Source organism: Squalius cephalus (assembly GCF_949319135.1).
Source record: "Squalius cephalus genome assembly, chromosome: 15".
Lineage (NCBI taxonomy): Eukaryota > Metazoa > Chordata > Actinopteri > Cypriniformes > Leuciscidae > Squalius > Squalius cephalus.
Window position 1 is genome coordinate 15,980,162 of NC_137136.1, and position 25,072 is coordinate 16,005,233.

The window sequence follows — 25,072 nt, forward strand, 5'->3', positions numbered from 1 at the left end:
GTGTGTGTGGGTGGGTGTATGCACCATAACCAAAAGTCAATGCATGTGTGTTTATTTACTGCACTCAGAGAGTGTTTTCGGGCCTGCTGTAAAGCACACTGGTGTATTTTCACCCATTGTCTGTGTATTAAGGAGAGTGTTTGTGTGCATCTGCTGGAATGTGAACAGGTTTATTTTTGACCTGCAGCTGTATCCCATCTGTACCCTCCCGTTTGTTTATGCCAATGTGCCTCATTTATTATACTCTGTGCTTTTTTTAAATACTAAGAGTAATTTGCATGTTTAGGCTTTTATGAGCAGTAGGAGTAAAGCGTATGACAGTGAAATAATCAGTGTGATTTATTTGTACTAGTACCCACACATGCCAACTGGCAGTAGTTAAGCAGAAGCACAACTCACTCATGTTACCGATCTGTTACCATCATATTTGTAATTTTTAACATAGCTAGAAATGAGAAATCAAGAATTTGGCTGTTTGGAGAAAGTATTATTTTATTTTGATATTTTTTAATAACTTAAAATAAAGTAAATTTAACAATATTTCTGAGGGATTGAGTGACTGACTCATTATGTTTGTATTTACATTTCCACACCTAAAAAAGTGATCGAGCTACATTAAATAGATTTTATTTTTATTTTTTTACAGTGTGGTCATATCAAAATATTAACACTGGAGCTCCACTCCCTTATGAGAATCAAGTTGTATACAAGAAAATAAAAAGTTTACATTTCATTTTGTTGCTCCTAAACTACTTCTCAAAGGCAAACCTGAAATGTGTATTTAATGCCCTCTAGTGGGCAATGTGATCATCAAAGCTTGATCTCTCGTCAATGTACTTCCGGAAATATCTTCCTTGTTTTTATATTACAAGAGAGAAAGGAGGTTATTGTATAAAAATGCAGTTTCATATGAAACGTATATTAGGGATAGCAGTACAATTTTTCACAAAATATAAATTAGAAACCTTTAACTTTGCATGACATTAAAGCACATGTTCAGAATAGAATAGCCTACTAACTATATACACTGTCTAAAAATAGTATCTGATGCAGTACAATATATAAGGGCACGTTTTAAACCGTAATATAGTTGCATGACCTCATTATGCTTTCAGGTTAAGTGTCTCTAATTATATCGGAAATAAAAAGTTATTTTGATCCAATTGTAATTTCTTTTTATTACATTTTTCATGTAAAATGTATTCAAAATTATGTGTAAAAAAGTATTTTGGGCTGGTTAATTAAATAATGATTTAAAAAAGATGTTAAAAATTACAGCTGATATTCAAGTTCACAAGTCACATTTAAATGCATTGAATTGTGGGATATAGTGACCCAGGCACTGTGCTCTGCTGTACACTGAGTGCAAGGTCATCCAGGTATTTTGCATACTGTACACAGAATGCATACTGCATACTATAGAAATAGTATATGTAGTATAGTAGTATACTATTCAGAACATAGCCAAATACAGTAGGCCTATACACAGCTTTAAGCGAAGCCTGCGGCATTTAAATAAACTCTGCCCTTCAGGAAACCATTGACAGATTATAAAACATTGAGAAAAACAAGTGATACGAATTTTTAAAAGTTAACCAGTCATTGTTGTCAGTTTATACAGCGCCAGTGCCATGCTATGAACAGAACAAGCAAACAAATGTTTCTGTTACTGTTTGAAAAACTGCTGTGTGGTATTAGCAAAATGCTAAAATAGCTCTTATAACATGGAGGTTTGTTTAGGTCCATATACTGTGTAACAGTGAAATAAATTAGTGCATTGGGTTAAGGGCTCCTTTTTCTGTGTAGTATTTCTTGTCTGTAAGCAGAAGTGTTGTGCGTGTTGTCTCAGAGTTCTGTCATTAACAGAGCCCTCAGCAGTTTCTCTCTCTCCATCCGCAGATCTTCAGAGCTTCATGCATACAAAGACAGACGGATAAACAGAAAGAAGGATGGGAACAATCAGTGAAAAAAAAACCCCATTAATACCCACATCAACAGATGGAAGGAAAAATGGAGAAAGATATGAATAATCACTGAGAGACAGCAGATATATAGTAGGAAAATATACATTTTAGTGGAATTATTCAAGATTTTGGAAAGAGCCTGAATGTTGTGTGTTTATGTTACCTTTCTGTATGTGTCGCGTATGGTAGCAGGTGAGGTACTGGACTTGGAAAGAACAGTGGGGAGTTGTCACACTCCAAATGTGGAGTCTCCTTCTGCTATAGAGAGAAAAAAACCCAATGTCTTTGTATTGTCAAATACAATATCTCCAGGGGTTAAATTGGGATTTAGATTGTGATAGAACTCATTTGCACAAACGTTTAAGAAACCAAACAAAACTTTTACTGCATATCACTCAGAAACAGTGGTTGCATTTTATTTTGTGACTCATAAAATCACATGGTGTGACTAAAACATGCAGTATCCATCTTTTTTTTCAACGCAAAGTAAGCTATTCCTGTGAATGTGCGAGACTTCCAATTCATTAACCGCTATAGGTGAGTAATTTGATTAAAGTAAGTTTGAGTAAGTTGATTTTATTAAAGATTACAAGGGAACATGAATTAAAAAAATACATTGATGTTCACAGATCAATCATTTATAATAAGCACAGCAAAAAACTACTTAAAAAATAATTGTCCATTTTGATTTCATGGTGACTTTTAGTTGAAAATGGCCGTGCCTGCTCTTGTTCTTGGCTAGCTAAGGAGGAGGAGCATGCAACCATTTGAACAGTGCTGGGGCTTGGGGCGAATATGCGTCATCGTAACCAGGGTACATCTGACTAAAGAGGGAAGCATACTGCAATACAGTTGTGGTCAGAATTAATGGCACCCCTGGTAAATATAATCAAAAATGGCTGTAAAAAATAAATCTGCATTGTTTATCCTTTTGATCTTTCATTCAAAAAATTCGCAAAAATCTTTGAGTTTGGAGAACAACAGAGACCATTCCTCCATACAGAATCTCTCCAGATCCTTCAGATTCACACGTTCATGTTGGTGCTTCTCTTCAGTTCACTACACTCATATTCTGTAGGGTTCAGTTTAGAGGACTGGGATGGTCAGGGCAGAAACTTTATTTTGTACTCAGTCTCCCATTTTTGTGTTGATTTTGATGTATGTTTTGGACCGTTGTCCTGATGGAAATTCCAACCACGGCCCATTATAAGATTTCTAGCAGAAGCCATCAGGTTTCGATTTTTTTTATCTGGTATTTGCTAGAATCCATAATACCATGTATCTGAACAAGATGTCCAGGACCTCCAGCAAAAAAATATGCCCACAACATATAAGATCCAGCAGTATATTTAACCGTAGGCATGGGGTACTTCCCTTTTAAAGTTATGTCTGACAATGCTGAAGTTTATTTTTGGAGGAGCGAGGAGGATTTTTCTTGAAACCCTCCTGAACAACATGTGGTGATGTAGGGGTTGTTTGATACATTTCTTAAGGCTTTCTGACCCCCAAGACTCAAGTAATCTCCGCAATTCTCCATCTGTGATCCTTGGAGAGTCTTTGACCACTCAAACCTCCTCATTGTGCATTAAGACAATATAGACACATGTCCTCTTCCTGGCAGATTCGTAGCATCTTTAGTTGATTGGAACTTCTTAATTATTGCCCTGATGGTCAAAATGGGGATTTTCAATTCTTTAGCTATTTTCTTACAGCCACTTTCTATTTTGTGATGGTCAACAATCTTTTGACGCACATCAGAACTATATTCTTAGGTTTTACTCATTGTGATGAATGATTAAGGGAATTTGGCCTTTGTGTTTCCTCATATTTAAACTCCCGTGAAACAAGTCATAGCTAGACAATTTCATCACCCTGGTGTGCAAAAAAAAGAAGGTAAATATTAATGGGAATATACTTCAGAGATAATATTTTACTCGTAAAAAATTCTAGGGGTGCCAATAATTGTGGCCAACGTGTTTTGGAAAAAAACATTTATTTCATAATGTGATTCCCCTCCCCTCTTTTACTTCAATGAAAGGTTAGATTTTTTAATGAAAGATTCAAAAGGATAAACAATGCAGATTTATTTTTTACAGACATTTTTGATCATATTTACCAGGGGTGCCATTAATTCTGACCACCACTGTATGTGCAATAGGTGATTCTCTACAGAAACATTTTTTGTTATGCTGGTTGAAAGTCTTCTCATATCCTGATAGCAATAAAGTGGTCTAAATGTATTTTTATAAATATATATCATCTGTGGAAGGCGTAGGAGCATAAAATGTTGGTTCAATCATTGCATTTGGTCCAAATGAAATGATGTTTGCATACCACTGTGCTGCCTGTTCACTCAAACATCATATGTCATCACCGCGATCACTTACGCTGTGCAGACAGAGTGAGATTGTTACTCAATGTACTGTAAAGTTTTCTCACAGGTGAATGACATATGATGTAACAATAATGTTGTCTCTGGTAATCTTGCTTCTGGTCTGTGCTTTGGTGGAGGCGTGGCTTTGGATGGTGATTTGCAAGGAGGGTGGGATCGTATGCTTTCAATGCTAGCAGGCTAAAGTTAGCATTTCCCAGATCACCTATTGCACCTTTAAGGTAACTGACTTTAATAGTTTTTTTTTTTGTGCTGAATTCACTCGCTAAATATATACGGATTGTGTCGACTGAACTGGAACATACATTGATGTATGTGTGACAATATGAAGTGACAATGTTTTCCCATTTTCCAGCATATTTCCTATATATTCCATAATTTAAAAAAACACATACATATAGCCTAATACATGTTATAATACAAACATGTACAACACTAATCGTGTGTGAAATTAGATTTTTCTTTTAAGAATAGTAGGCCTACAGTCATTAACTTAAAGGGACAGTTCACCCAGTTAGCTCTCTCTCACACACAAACACTCTGATCAGGAGAAAGAAAAAGTCTTACCGGTGGGTATATGGGTGGCTGGACCTGTTTGTCCAAGGAGCTGTTTGATGAGGATTTTACCATACTGCACTGGGAGGAGATGGCTGCAAGTGCCTCAGGGAGGTCATCTTCATCACTATGGTTACTATAGGACAAATACAATATTTCAAGAGAGTCCTCATTGTCAAATCTAAAATGCCTCTATTGCCTAGTGACTCACAAGCTGAACTGTCTGACAAGGCGTTTGCGCCGGTCCACTCTTGGCTTCTCTATGTTCAGACTGCTTGATCCTGAATCCTGTGAGGAGCTGGGATACCTGAGATCAGAAGCCGAAGTCAGTGAATATAACACATAAAGACAAAGACGCTTGATGGTTTCTGGTGTTTGAAAATCATCTGTGACATTAACCAGCTTCCAGAGTACCTCACCTGTCAGTTTGGTCTCCACTTGAGGAGTTCCCTTTTGAGGTTCCACTATCACTTTGGGTGGCTCGCTACAGTAGAGAGAGTAGAGCACAGACTATGCATCATCTCACTGCTACTGTCACATGCCCTCATTGTGTAACCTCAGTATTTGTGCTTTATACACTGTTATAGGCACCCTGCGTATAGTTGTAGTTATCTATACTGACATTTATCAAAAATCCAGCTAAAAACAGCATTTAATTCATTTAAGTATGAGTTTCATTTTTATTTTTTAACTCATAATGTTTAATAAAAATGTCATAAGTAGATTTTCATGTGGAAACAACTTTAGTGATGTATGATGGACTAGTTTAGTTCGCTTTAACTTTCTTACAATCGTCCACAAGCTCGCATTCTGATCTGCCTCCATCCAATCAACAAACGATGGACAGAACCAAGTTCCTGCCCTACATTTTTCTTTTTTTACAACCTTATTTCCAGAAAATTTGGGACATGTAAAATGCAGTCAATTCAGGAATCTGTGATTTGTTAATTCTCTTGGACCTTTATTTAACTGACAAAAGATTTCCAGTGTTTTCACTGACCGACTTAATTGTACTTTCTAAATATAAACAAATTTTGAGTTTGATGGCACATTCCAAAAAAAGTTGGAACAGAGGCATATTTACCACTGCGTCACATCACCTTTCATTTTAATTATACTTTTTAATCATTTGGGAATTGAGAATACTAATTGTTGCAGTTTTGCAAGTGGAATTTTTGCCTAATCTCGCCTGATATGATAGATACTCAACAGTGCAAGGTTGTCTTTGTTCGATTCTCCTTTTCATGAAGGGCCATACATTTTCAATAGAAGACAGATCTGGACTGCAGGCAAGCCAGTCAAGCACATCTTCTCTATGGTGCAGAGTGTCTATGAAACCACTTTGTTGTAGCACATGCAGAAAGAGGCCTGGCATTGTCTTGATTTCCAAGAAAGATTTTCTTTGTACAATCCCAATATATGCCTCCACGTCAATGGTACCTTCACACATATGCAAGTCAAGCTTTACTGATGCACCCCCATACCATGACAGATGTTTGCTTTTGCACTTGTCGCAGATGAAATTACCTTTCATCTTTGGGACTGAGAACTCAATGACCATTTTCCCCCAAAATACGCTGAAATGTGCTGAAGCAGCAGACTGTGTTAATAGTCCAGTCATTTTAAGCCAAAATGGGGGTCAACCTTGAACAAATTGCAACAGAAGCAAACTCAACTGATTTTGTATCCTCAATATGTTCTGAGTAAGGAAAAAAAAGCCCCGAAGAATCCCATTAGGGGAAAATTTAGAAAAAGACCCAAATATAGCCCATTCATACGCCTAGTCATTCTTTTTCTTACGTGAATAAGGTAAAAATTTGAACCTTTAGATATCACCATGAAAATTACTGAGTTGATTACTTACATCAAGACAAACAAAAAATGTATTACAAGTTTTTTGAAATTGTTTGTTAACATGGACAAACGGTGCATAATCTAATTTCCGTATGTGTTAATTTGCATAAATACCACAACAGGTCTAAACATTGGGTATAGCCAAGTGAAAATGTCTTGTTGAATCTTGGTGACACATATCAGTAAAATACTTAATGTTAAGGTCTGAATAGAACCCATTTAGGCTACCCATGAGCATTAATATATAGAGGCAGGAAGAAGTACTTTAGAAATCAGACCTTAACATTAAGTATTTTACTGTTATGTATTGCAATTTGTTCAACCTTTTATCATAAAATGACTGGACTATAAAGGGTTAGTTCACCCAGAAGTGGAAATTCTGTCATCATTTACTCACCCTATTGTTGTTCCAAACCTGTAAGACTTTTAAATATCTTCGAAACAAAAATGACAATATTTATACTAAAATCTGAGCGATTTCAGTCCCTTCACTGACAGCTACGCAACTACCAATTTGACGCTTCAAAAAGTTCATAAAGAGATCGTAACACTAATCCATATGAATGGAGTGGTTTAGTCTAAATTTTCTGATGAGACATGATCGCTTTATATGCTGAACAGATTTAGGCTTTTATTCGCATATAAGCATTCATCAACGCACAAATCAGTTATGATATATGGAAGCAACGCACAAATCAGTTATGATGTATGGAAGCTCATGTTTACTTGATGTGTGAGAACCAATGAGGTTCATTCTTGTGCCACTTTTATTTTGCCTCCAAACTTTTTTGGAGTCTGTTGCTTTTGTTTATATTTACAAAATACAATTAAGTTGGTCAGTGGAAAAATTGGAAATCTTTTCTTTGTACTTTTGTCAGTTAAATTAAGGTTCAAGAGACTGAACAAATCACAGATTCTTGATTTTATTGCATTTTACAAAGTAACATTATTTTCTGGAAATAGGGGTTGTATTATCAGTTAGGCTCTGATACGTCACAATACAGAAGAAAAGATAATTGCAACTTCCGTTTCATTGCAACTTTAAACTTGACCACCTTTAGCGTGAATTACCTGTTTTTACAGGTACCTTGCAAAAAGATATATAGATAAATCAATTGTCTCTCAGTACGAGCAGTTACTTTAGAGATGTTGCTCTTTAGCTGTTCCTGTAAAACCGCAGGGGAGGAAGGAAGACTTTTCTCTGAAAGTGGTTTTTCCTCTGCCTGTAGTTACAGAGAGAATGAAATACTTATTCATATGACATAAGACAGCGTTAAAAATGTTTCTGTGTTCCAAGAGGCAGAACTTACCATGTCTATGTTGATGTGAAGGGCTGGCCATGCTGCAGGTTCTGTTTCTAGCTGGTTCTGCAGAGCTCGATCCAACTCATCAGAGAGCCCAGGAGACATAACCCAAGCTTCTGATGTAAACAATCACATCAGCATACATTTTCAGATTTTTTTTGGTTTTGTTATTTCTTTTTTATGGGCCTTAAAGGGATAGTTCACCCAAAAAAAGAAAACTCTGTCATTATTTACTCACCCTCAAGTTGTTCCAAGCCTGTATGAATTTCTTTCTTCTGCGAATACCCCGTTGACTTCCATAGTATGGAAAAATAAAATAAAAAATACTATGGAAGTCAGTGGGGCCCATCAACTGTTTGGTTACAGTTCTTCAAAATATCTTCTTTTATGTTCAGCAGAAAAAAAGAAATTCATACAGGTTTGGAACTTGAGGGGGAGTTGATGACAGAATTTTCATTATTGGGTGAACTATCACTTTAAGTCTGTCTCGCACAGCCACTTAAAATTCTGTATTCAACTATAAAGATCACTATAACAATTAATTACTATATTATCACCCACACCAACGGACGAAAATATTCTGTTAAACGTGTAATCTGCCCCTTTAAATGCTCAAACTCGTTAAAGTCGGGTCGGGTGGATTCTGATTGGCTGTCAATTGAACTGTTTTATTCGGGTGGTGTGGAGTGGACATACCTGGCTATTCCTATAAAATTGGGACAATTAGGCCTATTATAAATGTATGGTTATTGTTGTCAGTGTCAATCTGTGCAATAGTGGTATTTTTCATTGACCTCGTCTGCAGGTTAAATCGATTAGGCAACAGGTGGCGTGGCATTAGTCACTGAATCATTTACTTAACAGACTCGTTCAAACACTGATTTATTCAAGAACGAATCACAGTTCGAATCAGTTGTGACCACGCGCAACCATTCTGCGTTGGGGGAGAAAAAACATCTAACGAAATGTCTATAATGTAAGTTACTCAATTTAGCTTATTGTTTATTGAACTGTGAACAACAGAACTCTTAGAAAGTTCAAGTAGATGTGGACTCACTTGGTTTAGCTGTCGTGAGGCACAGCGCTTCCTGTTTTTCATATCCATGGCGATGGTTGTAGCGATGGATCTTTCCAGAATGAGGAGCTTCGTTCTCTTCCACACTAAACCTCCGGGTGTCTGCAGTGCTCAAAGGGAAACTATAAAACAACGCACAACAATGACGCAGAGTACAATGGTATATGACAGCTCCACATTATTTTTGGTCGTATGACGGAGAGTCAGAGAACAATAGGGGCCTTCAAGTTCATTCATATATATCTACATCCACCCACTCATGCAGCAGAATGGCATATGTCATCTTTATTGATCTATACATTCACAACACAATTAACCAACCAGCTTATAACCAATGCAAACCTGGTACTGGTACTTATTGATTTATTTTCAAGTAACATGTTATGAAGAACCACAGTAAAATGACATGCAGAAACATGCACACGCAGCTTTCTAATGTAATAACAGAGTGCTTATTAAAGTAATTTCAATGGATGGACACACAACAACAACGTGTTTATGCAAATGGGGTTATTAAACAGAAAATGGAACAGTGCAAATGTTAATACAAAATTGAGAACCAAATGTCAAGGGTTTACATAATCAATAAAATTGAGTCGATTAGCGTAAACAACACGTTTATTAAGGCAGGTCTCATTGCAGCAGACTGTAATCATTAAAAGCCCCCCCATCCCTTGCTGATTGAACGGATTTCGATGGCCAAACACAAAGATTTCTAACTTAACACTTCAGCAAATACGTAATGATCATTAGCACATATAGAACAGATGTCACAAGTACTTTCGAGGTGATTTAAAATTAAGTAAATCAGGGTTTGTAAACAGGTAGGTGCTCGTCTTGGAATGATATATAAGCGATCTGCACTTAATAGTAAACTTTCAGACATAATATGCACAAATCTATGAGTTAAAATGCTAAAATATGCTATAATCTAGAAAAAGGGCAATCAGTCTGGCTTCTCAATGTTCTTGCATTACTCTCTGTAATTTTAAAGATGTTTTGAGCAACCCTGCTATCGAATATTAAGCCACAACAGCAGCAGTTTCATATCCTGGCATTGTCTTTCAGGTAATTTGCTAGTTCTAGATTTTACCGTAAATCATGCAAAACTCTAAAAAGCTATTAACATGCAGATTGTCAGACGTCAAGGTCCGCATACGCTGAATATGTTTTTGCCATCTCAGGGTGCATTTGATCGGATGAGACCTGATGGATGATCACAAGCAATGAATGAGACTCCTGCAGGTGAGATGATGAAGAGGGATGACTGTGGTTGGATGCGAGCGTTCAACAGTTTCTTTTACTAAGGTGAGCGGCTCATCCAAACACCCTTTCACATGCTCAGAGCGCAGTCATAACTTTGTCTCTGTGCACGATAGACACACTCCTGCCACTGCGCTCAATCAAACCGCTCTCACCAAACCCACCACTGCTCGCAGGGGGTCTGTCCACATAGGAGGGTCTAAATCAGACACATATGCACATGCAGGTGAAACACAGATGATATCAGCCTACATTTTGTGACAGAAACTGAAAAACTGGCAGAGGTTTTTATCTTGGTAGATCAAATGTATACCTGTGTGGTGGCGGAGCATATCCCAGATCCATGGGCTGTACGTATAGTGGAGAGGCCAGACTAGGTGGATGTGATCTTTGCCAGGGTTCCTGTGCAATCGGAATGTTGTGCTTATACTGGAGGGAAACAGAAAAACTATGATTCACATGAGTGAAGTCTCTTGCCAATTACTTAAGCATTAAAAACTCAGTCTGCTAAATCTCAGTCAATGTAAAAACCAATATCATCATGCTGAATTATTTGCTCATAATAATTTTTTTGAATATGTTAGATACTCGAGATTAAAATTAGTCACAAGGCTCAGGGGTTTTCTACAGAATCCTTAAAGGGACATGATTTCTTTTTTTCCAAACAATTATACTTTAATGCTTTTGCGTTTTTTTACTAAAGTATTGCACTCCCCTGAGAAACTGCATTTGCTTGCTAGATTTGTGTCATGGAATTAATATGAGGTGGGAGGAAAAACTATACTGATTTTGTGAGCGAACACAAAGTTTCTCGGGGGAAGGAAATACTGAAGCGCTGAAATATAATTTTCGTCCCATCTCATATTTTTTCCCCCATCACCATGTCCCCGTATGGGCTCTGTAGCTTTCAAACTTTTTGCAAAGGACCTCCACATAAGATGTTCACTTTGCAAAGGACCCTAAAAACTTCCATAAAATATAATATTATTGAACCTTTCACAATAAATACAAAGAATAGTGCTTTTCAACCCACTTTTCTTACGGTTACAAAAGCTAGGACTGTATAAAGTAAAACAATCATAATTTCCAGCCTCTTTTAAAAACAGAATGAAACCATTAAATATATAATTTTACAAAAATATATTTAATTAATATGTTGAGTTAATGTTAAATTTGGCAGCCTTAAAACAATTCACATAATAAACAAATTCCTTAGGATATCAGTCTAAAAGCCCCTGATGTAGCTAATAAATGCCCATTTGTATTTCTTCCTAAAATAATCATATAAAGTAAGAAGGATATTGAAAGAGTACCGGTTTTAAGCTTGGCTCAGGGCTGGTCTGTGCACTACAGAACAGAGAGAGAATTTTTTCAGTACATATTACAACCAGTAGAAATAGAAAAACCTTTTATTACACAACTGCAAAATATTTATTTTTTTTAAAAAGCATTTTTATATCTGAGTGCTCATGATTGTGTTTGTGTGGCTTTACCTTAGATGGGGATGTTTTGCTGGAGTCATGGCTGTGGAAGACAAAAGCAGTCAAATATACATGACGTGTGATGTGGTATTTGCATTAAAGCACCATTCACAGGCTTTAGGGCAGATGCAGGGCAGACACAGAGATTAAGCATGTCAGAAATGCATTAGGTTGATTATTGACGGGTGAAACTGCATATGTCACACAGACCTACCCTTGGCCTTGAGCATAGATTGGGCTCGTGATGGGTATCTTTTACTTGGTCTTCTCTCAAAAGTGCTTGCTCTCCTGACTTTACCACTATGTGTGGCCTGATATTCGGTCCTTCCACTGTAAGCACAAACAACAGCATACTTAAAAAAGGCAAAATGATAAATATATTGCCAGAATTAGGTGTGCATGTGTGTAGGGATGTCTCGATCAAGTTTTTTTTTGTGCCCCCGATGCGATCAGAGTCATTTAATATTGAGTATCTGCCAATACTGAGTCTTGTATTTTCCGAGTTATTGGTCCACACTTTAAGTACATTAAAGTTATTAAAATCAATCCAAGCTCAAATGTAAAAAAAATGTGCATCTATCACCATGGAGTAATTTCAATATAGCAATTAGTACTGTAATTATATTGGTAGATGTAAACATCTGTTACAATGTTAGACATTGTAAACTAGACTGTGTGGTCACAATTATGAATACTTCTTGTATTTTATATGCACAATAAGCAGAATAATTGCAAAAAGGTTAGAAAGCACCCGCTATCACACACGCACATTTGAGCTTCTTTTCCTTTTAGGAAAATAGTTGGATTAGACAGCTGATGTCAAATAAAGGATCGTGCTTAGGATAGCCAAGTTAAAAAAAATGCTTAATCAGCCCCGATACAGATCTTAGGGATCGGCTCAAGACATCCCTACATGTCTGTGTATGTACCTGAATCTGAACCGTGAGCCGAGGCGTGTGAAGTCACTGCGGTTGCTTGTGTTGTGGGTTGGCTGTCTGAGCCGGAAGAAGGCGTGGCTCTCGACTGCACACTTCCATAAGTGCTTACACTCGTGAGAACTCGACAGCTGAAACACAAACGTGTGCTCCTGCTCTCGGCCCTGCACACACAAAAGCACATAACATTATAGAACAGGGTTTTTTATAATTATTATAAATTAATCATTTAATATTTTAAGATTATATTTAAAATATATTTTTTTATTTAATTTTAATTTATTATTATTATATCATAATTATTTTTTTTAAAAATGTGTGAAAAAAAAGAAAAGTAACTATGAAGTTAGCATGAATAAAGTTGAAATTCTGCTAAATATTTAATTGGTCCTCTAACATTAAAAATATTAAGCAAAATTAAAATGTAGTTTACAAACATGTGATTCCACAGCAATACTGATTATTTTAACGGCAAATATAAACATCATATCCACCAAGGTATAGAGGAATTTTTACATGTATAATTTTGGTATCCTACAGTGTGAGCACAGATAAGTGAGTGCAAGTTTTGTAAACTCACCTGTTCATCATCCTCCACCACTACTAATGTCAATCTGTTCTTCTTGAAGTCAAGACGGGTTATTTTAGGCCTAATTGGAAACATTTATGACCAGCATGTTGAGATGGAAAGTAATGATCCAGCCACTAGTCAGAACAACAGGAGAGTGTATTTGTGAATCTCACCAAAAAAAGAGGCCAATTTTGCTGGATCCCTCGAAAACAAGGATTCCGGTCGGTGTGAGTCCCAGAGCATATTCTCCTCCATCCCGTCCCTGCACAAAGTCAGTATACAGCACTTTTACACCGTGTTAATTTCAAAAGTATGTTATACAAACCACTGATCAAAAGTTTGGGGTCAGTAAGATTTTTTTATTGTTTTTGAAACAAGCCTCTTATGTTCACCAAGACAGTGAATACAGGAATACAGTGAATACAGTAATATTTGTGATATATTATTAAAATTTAAAATAACTTTTTTATTTTAATATATTTTAAAATGTAATTTATTCTTGTGATGGCAAAGCTATGTTTTCAGCATCATTACTCCAGTTTTCAATGTCCCATGATCCTTCAGAAATCATTCAAATATGCTGATGAATTTCTATTTGATGAAAAGAGTAAAAAAGAACAGCATTTATTTGTAATAGAAATCTTTTGTAACATTATTAATATATTTACTGACACCTTTTTTTTAATCAATTTAATGCATCCTTGTTGGGTAGAAGTCTTTTTTTTTTTTTTTTTAAAGCTTTTGAACTGCAGTTTTCGTCCTGATATCAGTTCATTTTAAGAGCATATGTGTGGATGAATGGGAGCATGATAGTACTTCTAGAACTGCTATTATAAAGATTAATTCCTCTACTGTAGTGGCATATTATTGCTGTTGTGAAGGTATAATGCAGCTTTTAATTTGTTTTAATACTGATATAGAAAGATGCAATGGAGTTATTATTCAGTTAGAAGATTGTTTTTGTAAAATACATCATTATTATAGAGCTATTATAGATAATGCTGCTGTTGTGAAAGTATAAGAGGGAGAAGATAACAAAAAATGAAGCCAAGAATTTGAATATGCTCTTAGAACTGTAATACTTGAAATCCGAGGACTGAAAGGATGTAAATGAACTAAAGTAAAGCCCTATTCGGACGGGACTAGTTTTTTATCACTCAACCTATTTAAGTAAACTTCATGAGTTTATAGAAGTGAGCAACATCTACCTCTTACCTGACACTGATATTAAAATGGGTATTCTTTGCAGTTTCTTTGCGATTTGGCTCTATTTTTTAATTGAATAATTTTATTTTTTCATCGGATACTATCCATGTTGAAATTAAATGAAAGCATGCTGAAGATTGATGTGCAAACGGTAGCTCAGGTAGGTCAAAAAACACACAAGGAAAAGCGTTAGAATAATACAACATCAGCAATCGCAGACATTCGCATTCGGATTGGATTAGCACTACCTGAGGTCATTTTTCCTTTTACTTTACTGCTTTACTGACATCGTCCGTAATGATTACTGAGATGGCACATTCGAACGGGACTAAAATCACTGAGAAACTCTGGTAATAATTACTTTACCTCTCCATGTAAAACTAATCCTGTCCGAATAGGGCTTAAGTGATCTCACCTTCACAAAGTGCATGTCCACTCCATACATCTCCAGCCACTTGCACTTATTCAGGAAATTTAGCTCAGCTTGAGAAGGACTTGTTCCCCTGTAGAGAGATGTAACATTCAAACTCATGAGCCATAATGAACACCATAACTCATCATTGTCCAATACCCCATCAATTTATGGCTAGACTACAGCAACTCCCTCTTGCACAGCCTGACAGCATCTGCCATATGTCCCATCGAGCACATCCAAACGTTCGGTTGCACTTGTTTTTAACCTGCAGAAATCCTCTCACATTAAACTTCTGCTCTGCTCAAATCTCTACACTGGCTGACATTATCTGTAAGAATTCAATTCAAGCCATTGTTTCGGTCTTACATTTACGCTCTGGCCACCTGGCCATTTTCAACCCCCAAGTCTGTAAACTCTAGAAATATCTAATTTCCAAGAACAACAAACAATCCAGGCACATTTAAACAAATGCAACAACTCTTCCTTAGGGACTGATCAGCAGTTAAGCACATACTTGTACAGTAGCACGCGCTGACTGATGATTGATCTTAAAACAGGGTCAAATGCAGAGCTGGGGATTTAATTAAAACCACAGGGAGACAGTGTTTGCTTTGAAGTCTGTGTGAAATGCATGTAAACATTTCAAGTGTGATTATCACAAGCAAATATAACTGACACTTCAATCTGTTTTAAGGACTTAATTCAAAACAAATTCAATCTTACACCGTGTTCTAACCAGGTGTGACGTGACAAAGCGTCAAATGATAAATTTGTTAACCAGACCGGTAACCTCTGTTTGTTGTTTGCTAAACATCAAATGTGTTCTAATTGGTTATTGGCTTAGTCAACTTACATAGTAATTTCACTTTCAGTCTTTTAACCTGTATGTTAGGACATAGTGTTAGCTGTAGTATGGTGGGGTTACGAAATAGTCATTCATACTCATTACCTGCATTCAGCCCATTTGCGGTAGATGTCTGCTTCCATAATCTCCGTCTGTTTGGGTGAAAAGCGAAACTCTGATACCAACACAATAGAGTGTTCTAATGGATCACAATCCCCAAGTTCACCTATTAACACAAAAAATAGAAAGAAATGGAAATGAAAAGGCAAAAATCTGCTGTAAATATGCAAATACATGAAAAAAAAAAAAGTCCAAACTGGCCATTAAAAACACAGAACTCACTCTGTAAGCAATAAGCCCCGAGCTCCACGTACACATCATACGGACATTTTAACCTGCTCACAGAAGAAGGAGAGACTTAATGACCCTTAAAACAGCCTGCAAATGTGTTTGCAGCATATAAAAAGTGGCTTTCAAAACATGCAACTGACAGTTTTCAAACAATGATCTGATCAAAATCCACTTCCGTAAAATGTGAGATGACGAGTATTTATGTAAGAAAGTATGTGCACCCTGTGTGGGAAAGTGTGTCGGATCGTATCTGTGCTCTTAAATTAGAAGCCGTGTGTTGGTTCTCATTGGAGTTTCTTTTATTAAAAAGGAGCAGAGCAGCACCCAGGAGACCAGACCCAGATTATACACACTGAAAAAGAGCTTTTATTGGACCCCGGTAGAAACCCTGCCTCACTGTATGTGCGCGTGTGACAGAGGGAGGGTCAGAGGCGTGACAGCGGGCAAAAAGGAGAATATGAAAGGCCCTCTCTTTTTCCACTGCGTGTGCATGTTTGTGTGTATCTCACTGTGAGGTAAGCGTAATTTCTTACTTGCCGGACAGTATGTCTTGTCTAAGCTGCAGTACGAAGAGATACCTGCAAAAGAAGTGGTTATACAGTCATACATCTGTAAAAAGTCAAATATTTTTTAAATAGTTAGGCACATACATATTAGGGATGAACTGACATTAAAATACTGACATTACAAATACAATTTTTTTTTATAATGTATTAGCAAATGTTGAGATTGACATTAACTAAGATTAATAAATGCTGTAAAAAGTATTTTGTATTGTTAGTTCACGTTAACAAAGGAAACTTATTGTCAAGTGTTACCAATTATTTTCATGTTATGATCGATATCCAATAAATGAGTGATTCTACGCTAATATTTCAATATAAATTACAAATAAAACCAAAAAATAAATAAAAAATATACCCAAATCATTTTAAAGGAGAACTTGGTAACTTTTTTAACTTAATAAAACTGTCTAGAAATCATTTGGATGGTTAAACAACCTGTTCTGGTGATATTGGTGACTTTCCCCGCTCCCCCCAGCGTTCCCTGGCGGAAAACCAACCTTGCAACTTGGGGACTACCGTCCCGGCAAGATAGAAATTGGAAGTCTCGTGAGAAGCGAGAACGAGAACGAGCGCGAAACACGAATTGCTTTACGGCAATTCGACATAAACACAAACGCATGTATGATGTATTACCAGATTACCCACCTCGGTAGACATAGCTCCACACGATACAGTTGGCTTGCTCCGATCAAAACAAACGCACATGAGCAGCGGTAGAGAGGGGGAGGAGGCCGCCGCAAGTGAGTTTTTTACGACCGTGTTGTGAAATATACGCCCACCCACAGCTGTAGGGGGAGCTCGTGGGGAAAACATGCGACAACAAAAGGGAAAATCAGCGAAGAAGTGACTAGAGTTCGCTAGAGTTGCCGAGTTCTCCTTTAAATGCTACAAGTGAATTATGCAGCATAAAATGATAAATGCACAGTGTGAAAAATTTATATTTATTTTTAGATTTGCTAAAGATTACATTTATAATGTTGTTAAATTATTAGTGTTTTTAAATATTAACTTTCAGCAAATGCAATTAAATGTACAAAGAGGAAATTACCATGCACAATTTAATATTGACAGATGCAGATATATTTAAAAATCTCTAATATCAGCTGATAACTGATTTAGTATGCATCACTAATACATAAAAATATCAAATAAATAATTCACCCAAATTCAAAAATGTTATGTACTCTCTCTCAAGAGTGTTTCAAGTCTTCTGAAGCTATTTGATAAATGTGTGTAACTTTAAGTCACTTCAGAAGACTGGCGCACTAACCCTGTATGATCTTTTTATTATATTTGTATAGTGCCTTAGAAGACAGTTAGACACAAGGTAAAAGCATATATGCCTGCTGCTGTTTACCTGGTGAACTCTTCGTGAAGGTTATTGGGCTCCGACGAATAGAATTTAACCCTGAAAAACAATCTGTATGGAGGTCCATCTACGACAGAGAGATTTTATTAGTAAGAGTATGTGTACGCTGGAATGAAACAGACACAATGTCAATTACAATAAAATTTGTACATAAACTTTAAAGGGAACAAAAAAAGACAAGAAGCTCTCCCTGAAGGTTATGGAAGATTGTTGTCATAGAGACAAGCATAAGTCAGCTAATGTTGATTCAGTGTGACTCAACGGCTTTTAAAAGTGTTGTAAAGCATATACAATTCTGAAGGGTAGTACTATTGCGGTTATGCTATAATAAAGAGAAGACACTACAGGGACTCAATCAATGGCCTCTTTTCACTGACAACATAGTCTTTTTTGAATTGCACACAGGTTGCATGGCCGGAAAGCTTTTAAATCTGTGTTGAAATCAAATTATACTGATACTGTTTCCATCTCCCACTTTCTCCATCCAACAACTTTCTCTTTGGTGATCTGCGTGGGGTGTGTCTTGCACAGCATACACTGGGATTGGCTCTAATCACGCCCATTGTATACACTCATAGACATTTGTCACTACTAGTCACTACGGCAACAGTAGATTATGAACCCAAGGTCATCAGCCATCTGCGACCAGCCAACTAAACAACTCCGCAAGAACTAATTGTGTGTGTGTGTGTGAGAGATGTCTTATGACTACTCACATCTAATCTGCTTCTTTATGGGTTTGGCTGCATCTAGCCAGTGCTGAAAACATAAGGAAATGTGAAAAACAGCATGGGAGGATTGGGGGTGACAGTGGGAGGGAGGGAGAACAAGACAAAGAGTTTGTTATTACTCTGAGTGCTCTGGAAAAGAAAATCCTGTTGTTCTGATTGATGTCGAGTAGCTGTTTCACACTGACACACTCCATTTCTCATTTCTGGTCTAAGAGCTGCAGCTTATAGAAAAACAGGTCACTGCCACACACACGCACACACGCATGCGAACGCTTATTGAGTGCCACTCACCGCAACCTGCTCTGGGTCCATGAACTGCAGACCAAAGTAATCAGCCTCCACCAGATCCAAATGATACATAATCTGATCAAACAGATCCTGTCCCTTGGAATGTTTCTGAAACACACATTTAACACACAGATAAATCACTAAGTGCGGAAAGCTTGGGGCTTCACACTGATCTTGTGACAGTTTAAGGGGACACCTGTGGAGCATGTCGCCGGCAGGAAGTTGCTCCAGTGCGCCCGCAGGGCTCGATGGCCCTGAAATAGGCACAGCGACGTACATGCTGCATTGATTTTCATATGCACTCATCACGGCTTGATATTGCTTAAAATATCTTAGCATTCATCTCAATGTTAGTCTTGATTTTTGTTTTGTCAAAAGAACCACAATTTTGTTTTTAATTAAACAAGTACAATAAAAATCTAGTTAAGAATAAAAAGTTAAAATAAATTCAATTTTCAATTTTTCATTTTAAATGAACACAAAGACGAATATATAGTAAATTTCATTTTAATTTTCTATAACAAAAACCGATATCTACACAACTGTTCAAAATCTTGGGGTCAGTAAGTGACCATAAAGACATTGATAATATAACCATCAATGTCCATTTCTTTTTATTAAAGAATTCTGAAAAATATTGAAATATTAAGCAGCAGTTTTCTACATTGATGATGGTAAGATCAAATGTTGTTCTTAAGCATCAAATCAGTATGTGTAGAATATTACTGTTTTTACTGCATTTTTTGATCAAATAAATGCAGCATTGGCGAGCATAAGACTTCTTTAAAAAAAACATAAAAAATCTTACCGACCCCACTTTTGAATGGAAGTGTCTTTACTATATCTTTACTAAAACGCTTTAATATATTACAAATGTAACACGGGGACATCCATGAGAATTTCAGAGTGATGATGGAAAGTAAATCGTTGAACAAAAGCTCTGAATTAATGAAATTGACAGTTTGAAAATTCATAGACGTGAACTGAACTTATCAACAGGATTTTTTTTTCCAGCTGAATTTAATTGAAAATGCTATTAAAAGATCTGTCTGAATACTCTTATACTCACAAGACAAAAAAAAATATATATTTTTTAGCCAAATAAAAGTGCATCAGAATTGTCGCAATATTCATATTTAAAGTCGCAGTGAACTGGAAGTTGCAACCGACTTTACTTCAGTGTTGTGACGTATTTCCAAGTGAATTTGAATATTGAATAGAGGCCGGGGTTTTACTTCAGCTCACCTCCTCCCCATCCCTCGCTCATAGCAGACTGACGGTTGGAGGGGAGTGGTTAAGGATATTCTACCAAAGCCACCAAACTGACATCATCGGAGAAAGAACGCCATTCCAGAGCGGAAGAAAATGTTCAGATTTTGATTACGTGGAGCTATTTTGATTCAATTAAGATTACCAAGACAGAATTTTTTTTTTTCTCTGTATTAACTTTCACAGATTAATTGTTCACCACAAGAATTTTAAATCGCCAGCAAAATCATGGCAAATACATTGTGAATATTCCAAATCCAAACCTTTCTCCCAAACCTAGTCTTATTACAACAAAGTAATTTGACAGATGATGACAAACACTTTGAAAAGCCAAAGAGAGATAAAAAAAAATGGAAAAGGAAAACTCCACAAAGAAGAGATTATCTCCAGAATAGCGCATGATGGTCCGTTTATTTTCAAGGCCAGCATGCACTGAGATCAAAAACTTTCCAACGAATGCAGATAATTTGGAATTTAGCTATTGATTTGTTCCATTTAACGGAGCATGATTGATTTCTTTTGTTGGTTCGGGGATGTTGTGAAGCGAAGGATTGAGCACATGATCAGAATAGGTCATGGAAATGGCAGCTTCCTGTTATCATGAGAATGAGAAGTATTCCCTGAGTGGAACTCATCTTGGAATCCTGAATCAGCATCTCTACAGGGTGTAAGAAATTAGTCAATAATGACATTACTTGGAAATGGAACATTGGTTTGGATTTTGCCAAAGACAAATTTTAGAGAAGCTAATATAAGATGTGGCCCCCAATTTTCTAAGCCATTTTTGCAATTACCATTTAAATGTTTGTGGTCAGTCAGATTATTTTTTTAAAGAAATTAATACTTGTTCTGCAAAGATGCACTAAATTGATCAAAAGTGACAGTGAAACATGTATAATGTGACAGAAGATTTATATTTTCAATAATAAATGCTGTTCTTCTGAACTTTATATTTATCAAACAATCCTGAAAAAAGTATCATGGTTTTCATAAAAATACTGAGCAACAGCACAACTCTTTTCACTAATATTTCTGGAGCACCAAATCAGCATATTAGAACAATTTTTTGAAGGATCATCTGACAAATTGTACTGTGTGACATAACCGCTTCTTTTAGTTTGATATTTTCTTATGTAATGCAGTGACATTGCTAAAAGTGTGACTTGAGTGTCCAAATACGTTTTGGAGCCACTGTATAAGCTTGATATGCTGAATAAGCTCACTGAATAATATACCACAATGACCTGAAGGATTAGAGACATTGACATTATTGTTTTTCAATTGAAAGTGCTGGTCTATTGTGATAACATTTAGTCTTGATAAAGGCTCGAAACCTTGATATTTAGACGAGCTCCACAAGACACACAGACAAAATCTAAGACAGAGGAAAATACACACACATACTGTATGTAAGGTGCACACAAACCAAGGCCAGAGCAAAAATAGCTAGAAGTGTCAGAGGAGAGTGGCTGGATTTGGGACACACCCTGAGGGGGGCAGGGGTGGCTATTATTCTCTTTGATACTTGCTGCTGTTCAAGTTGACCTACAACCCTTAACATACATAAATCGACATGCATTTTAGAGCTGTTCTCTGTTCTCAATACACACAAAGAAGTACAAACTAGTCCTGCATCAAATTAAAATGATTCACTTTTGAAACTAAACAGATTATCAGGTTTGATGTTTGGGTTTCAGATGACACTTCAGATGGTCAAATCAAAAGGAATTTATGATTTGTTAAAGCTAAAGCTGACACACAAAAGGTATTTTATAAATTCTTTGACATGTTCAGACTTGTATGGCTTAACATTGCCTGACTTTGACAGCCATGTTTATAAACCAGCGATCAGCAACACTGTCATTGAAATATAAAACGATAATATGATGTGAACTGTGAACTTAAGTATTGAGAATTGAGAAGAATTCAGTATTGAGAAGAAGGAAATATTTTCAATTAAATCTAATTATATAATAGTTCTAGTCCTCTAATTTGTTTGGCCCCGTGATGTTCCAAGAGTGCTGTTATTCTTTATGACACACTTATGTATCATTTTCATTTGTTCACGTGTTCTAGACTAGAGCATTTGAGTGGTGTGGAAGCGGATTTTGCCTGAAGAACGGGGTTTTGACAGTAGACGTACACTTGCAGCGCACTGGTAACATGCTCTATTGTGTTAGTCTGGTGGTAATAAATCTCCAGGGGAATATGGGGAATATTTCTCTTTAAACCAGATGTGTTATGGTCACATGACAATGACAACATGATGGATGTTAGTAGGTTCTGATTACATTCAACACACATTTACCATTAATGTCCGGCTTAGTTAGCTTACATAATGGCATAGCATACAGATACCCTACATAATCTTTAATGTAGTTCTAAAAGTCCATATATTTTAAAAGAATGATTTAATAATGTTCAATTATTCTATAAATATTTGTATTATTGTTTATAAACAGTTAAATAGTGAAAAATTCCATTATACACTATATAGAAAGCAAGTATATTACAAATCGATGTCGTTTGTATAACTAGCCTAACTTGACGGAGATCCTCACGACACTGCTTCCTGTATTGCTTGGTGGCAGGTAAAGCCTAATGTTTTGGTTTCTTTTTGGAGTATTTTCACTGGCTGAGAAGAAATATACAAACAAACTGACACTTTCTCAGAGATACGTAAGTTAATGGATATTACTTGTTTTTTGAGCTGTACTGTAGTACTACCGTGCTGATAACGAGCGTTAAAAAAAACTACAGTACAAACTCAAATTCACAACAAAATTACACTCAAATTAGGAGGTAACGTTACAGTGTTAAAAAAAGAGATATTCAATGGTGAATTAACAAGACACAGTTACAAACAGATCAACTGTCAGTCAGTAATCGACCCATTTCACGGCGCGACTTGCAAAAGAGGGACCAAAGGTTAAGCGCCTAACTGGTTCGTCGACCTCAGTGAACAAATGGGGAAATAATTTCTGGAAAACACTTTGACAGAGGAGGAGAGAAAGAAAATCAGCTGGGGAATTCCGTGTGTGTGTTTTTTTCTCTCGTTTCATTTTCAGTGAAAGCTCCCAGTGCTCGAGGGAATCTGCAGGTTTGTGTGTGACAGGTTGAGCGGTCGCTATAGGTGGGAAGTAAACAGGAGGACGGGATCACGAGCACCATCTGTTTGCCTTTCAACTACCGGGACAGGACCCAACACCGGGGAAATCCGTCCGGCCACACACACACACAACAGAACTTTGCCATTAAATACTACATTCAAAACAATCAAGGTGACTTTTCTCTCACGAAAAGCTAACGAAGTCCTCCACTCACTCACCGGTAACTCCACACTGACATCCGATCCGTCCAGCAGCAGGACTCTGCATGTGATGGCGTCTTTGCTGTTGCCCGCAGCGGGGATGTGGACTACGGCTCCCCCGGTCACTACGGTCGGCGCGTGAATCACCTGCTGCTGGTGAGCCTGCAGCACTGCGTTTCCGCCTCTGCCGGTCCCGTCCAGCTCGTCTGATGTCCGAAAGCGTCGCTTTGACCGACGGCTAAACGTCCTGCGCAGAAAGCCCATCATCTTACCCCCGCGATACAGCGCTTTAATCAACCAGGGAAAACGGCACCGAAACCGGACTTCTCAAGAGGAAGGCATCCAGCTGTTTCACAGGCTTTCCGCGACGAAGAAAGGCGGCGTCTACCGGACTGAGGCGTGCAATGCAGAAGGGACAAGTCGGGATACGGCGACCTGTCACGAGCTCCGTTCCTCGTGGCGTACGGGCGAGAAAACACGAGCGCACCTGCCAAAAGCCACGGGAAGATACTCCGGTCCTTTCGTTCGTTTGATCTTTCTTTCAATAAAAAGTAATTGCGCTTAAATTAAACTTATCCTCATCGGAGTCCAGGTTCTGCTGAACGATTTCGCGTTAGTTCCTTTCTGTTATTGATCGAAACTGATGTACCTCTCAGGTAAGTCAACCAGAGGAACTGGCCAGGCAACCTGTTCTGCGCAAGCGTTAAATCTCAGAGCAACACTCAAACTTTTTTTCCTCTTCGGTTCGGTGTGCGCGAGGCAGCGCTACCTGCTGGTAAGCCAACCCAGTGATCAGGGTGAGGTTACCTTCACGCGAGCCACCGTCACTGAATTCCCCAGCAACTACAAATCAAGCAGCCTTCTGCTATCAGGAAACATTATGCGCCAATCGTCAGCATTTCACGCACGCTCATTCGAGCTCCCCACAAGCCATCATGAATAAGAGAAGAGGCACAACGTGATAAGAATGAGACATTTTATTTATTTATTAACACAGGCGAATTTAATCATTCTAGTAGTGGATTTGTTGATGTAACGTACTAGTCGATCTCACAAAGTAGTGTCCAGGTTACATTTTACCACCAAAATCAACAGGAAAACAAATTAAAAGGCCCTTCCAGGTTTAATTATTTTCATATTGTGGTAAACACATAATTTCTTATTTTCAGGGCAATTAAGCTCCCCCATTTCTCATAAAATACAAAGTCTCATTCGTATTACTGTAACATGGAAAAAAAATTGTATATACATTTTAAAGTATTCATTCATCATTTTGTACAACCTCTAATTAAAATGGATTGATTTTAATTAAATACTTGCAAAAAACAC

General features: G+C 37.2%; 1 protein-coding gene and 1 long non-coding RNA gene across 4 annotated transcripts; one reads left to right on the forward strand and one right to left on the reverse strand.

The window, feature by feature from the left end:
• Positions 1-477: 477 nt before the first annotated feature.
• On the reverse strand, positions 478-25,057 carry epb41l4b (erythrocyte membrane protein band 4.1 like 4B). Of its 3 annotated transcripts, none has more exons than XM_079894294.1 (23): positions 23,762-25,057; positions 19,168-19,272; positions 18,862-18,904; positions 18,134-18,212; positions 16,744-16,788; positions 16,202-16,254; positions 15,965-16,085; positions 15,016-15,103; positions 13,568-13,656; positions 13,404-13,473; positions 12,818-12,987; positions 12,103-12,218; positions 11,901-11,931; positions 11,721-11,754; positions 10,721-10,836; positions 9,127-9,266; positions 8,076-8,182; positions 7,905-7,988; positions 5,331-5,395; positions 5,123-5,218; positions 4,924-5,047; positions 2,128-2,222; positions 478-1,909 (listed from the first exon to the last, which is right to left on the reverse strand). In XM_079894294.1, the coding sequence occupies exons 1-23, from the start codon at positions 24,008-24,010 to the stop codon at positions 1,846-1,848; spliced, it is 2,184 nt and encodes a 727-aa protein (XP_079750420.1). In that variant the 5' UTR covers positions 24,011-25,057; the 3' UTR covers positions 478-1,845. The 3 variants fall into 3 exon arrangements, with proteins under 3 accessions (XP_079750420.1, XP_079750421.1, XP_079750419.1); XM_079894295.1 differs by having other exon boundaries at positions 2,128-2,219; positions 8,076-8,185; XM_079894293.1 differs by having other exon boundaries at positions 8,076-8,185.
• LOC307172183 lies at positions 8,968-10,473 on the forward strand. The gene is made up of 2 exons (XR_013823675.1): positions 8,968-9,045; positions 10,329-10,473. It is a non-coding gene; the product is annotated as an uncharacterized lncRNA (long non-coding RNA).
• Positions 25,058-25,072: the final 15 nt, after the last annotated feature.

Excerpts from the sequence above, each read along its gene's own strand:
- epb41l4b (XM_079894293.1), bottom strand. The coding sequence starts at position 24,010 with ATGATGGGCTTTCTGCGCAGGACGTTTAGCCGTCGGTCAAAGCGACGC. Across the intron at positions 16,086-16,201 it reads CGGGGCTTATTGCTTACAGA|GTGAACTTGGGGATTGTGAT; the intron begins GTGAGTTCTGTG and ends TTGTGTTAATAG. Across the intron at positions 9,267-10,720 it reads TATGCTCCGCCACCACACAG|TTTCCCTTTGAGCACTGCAG; the intron begins GTATACATTTGA and ends GTTGTTTTATAG.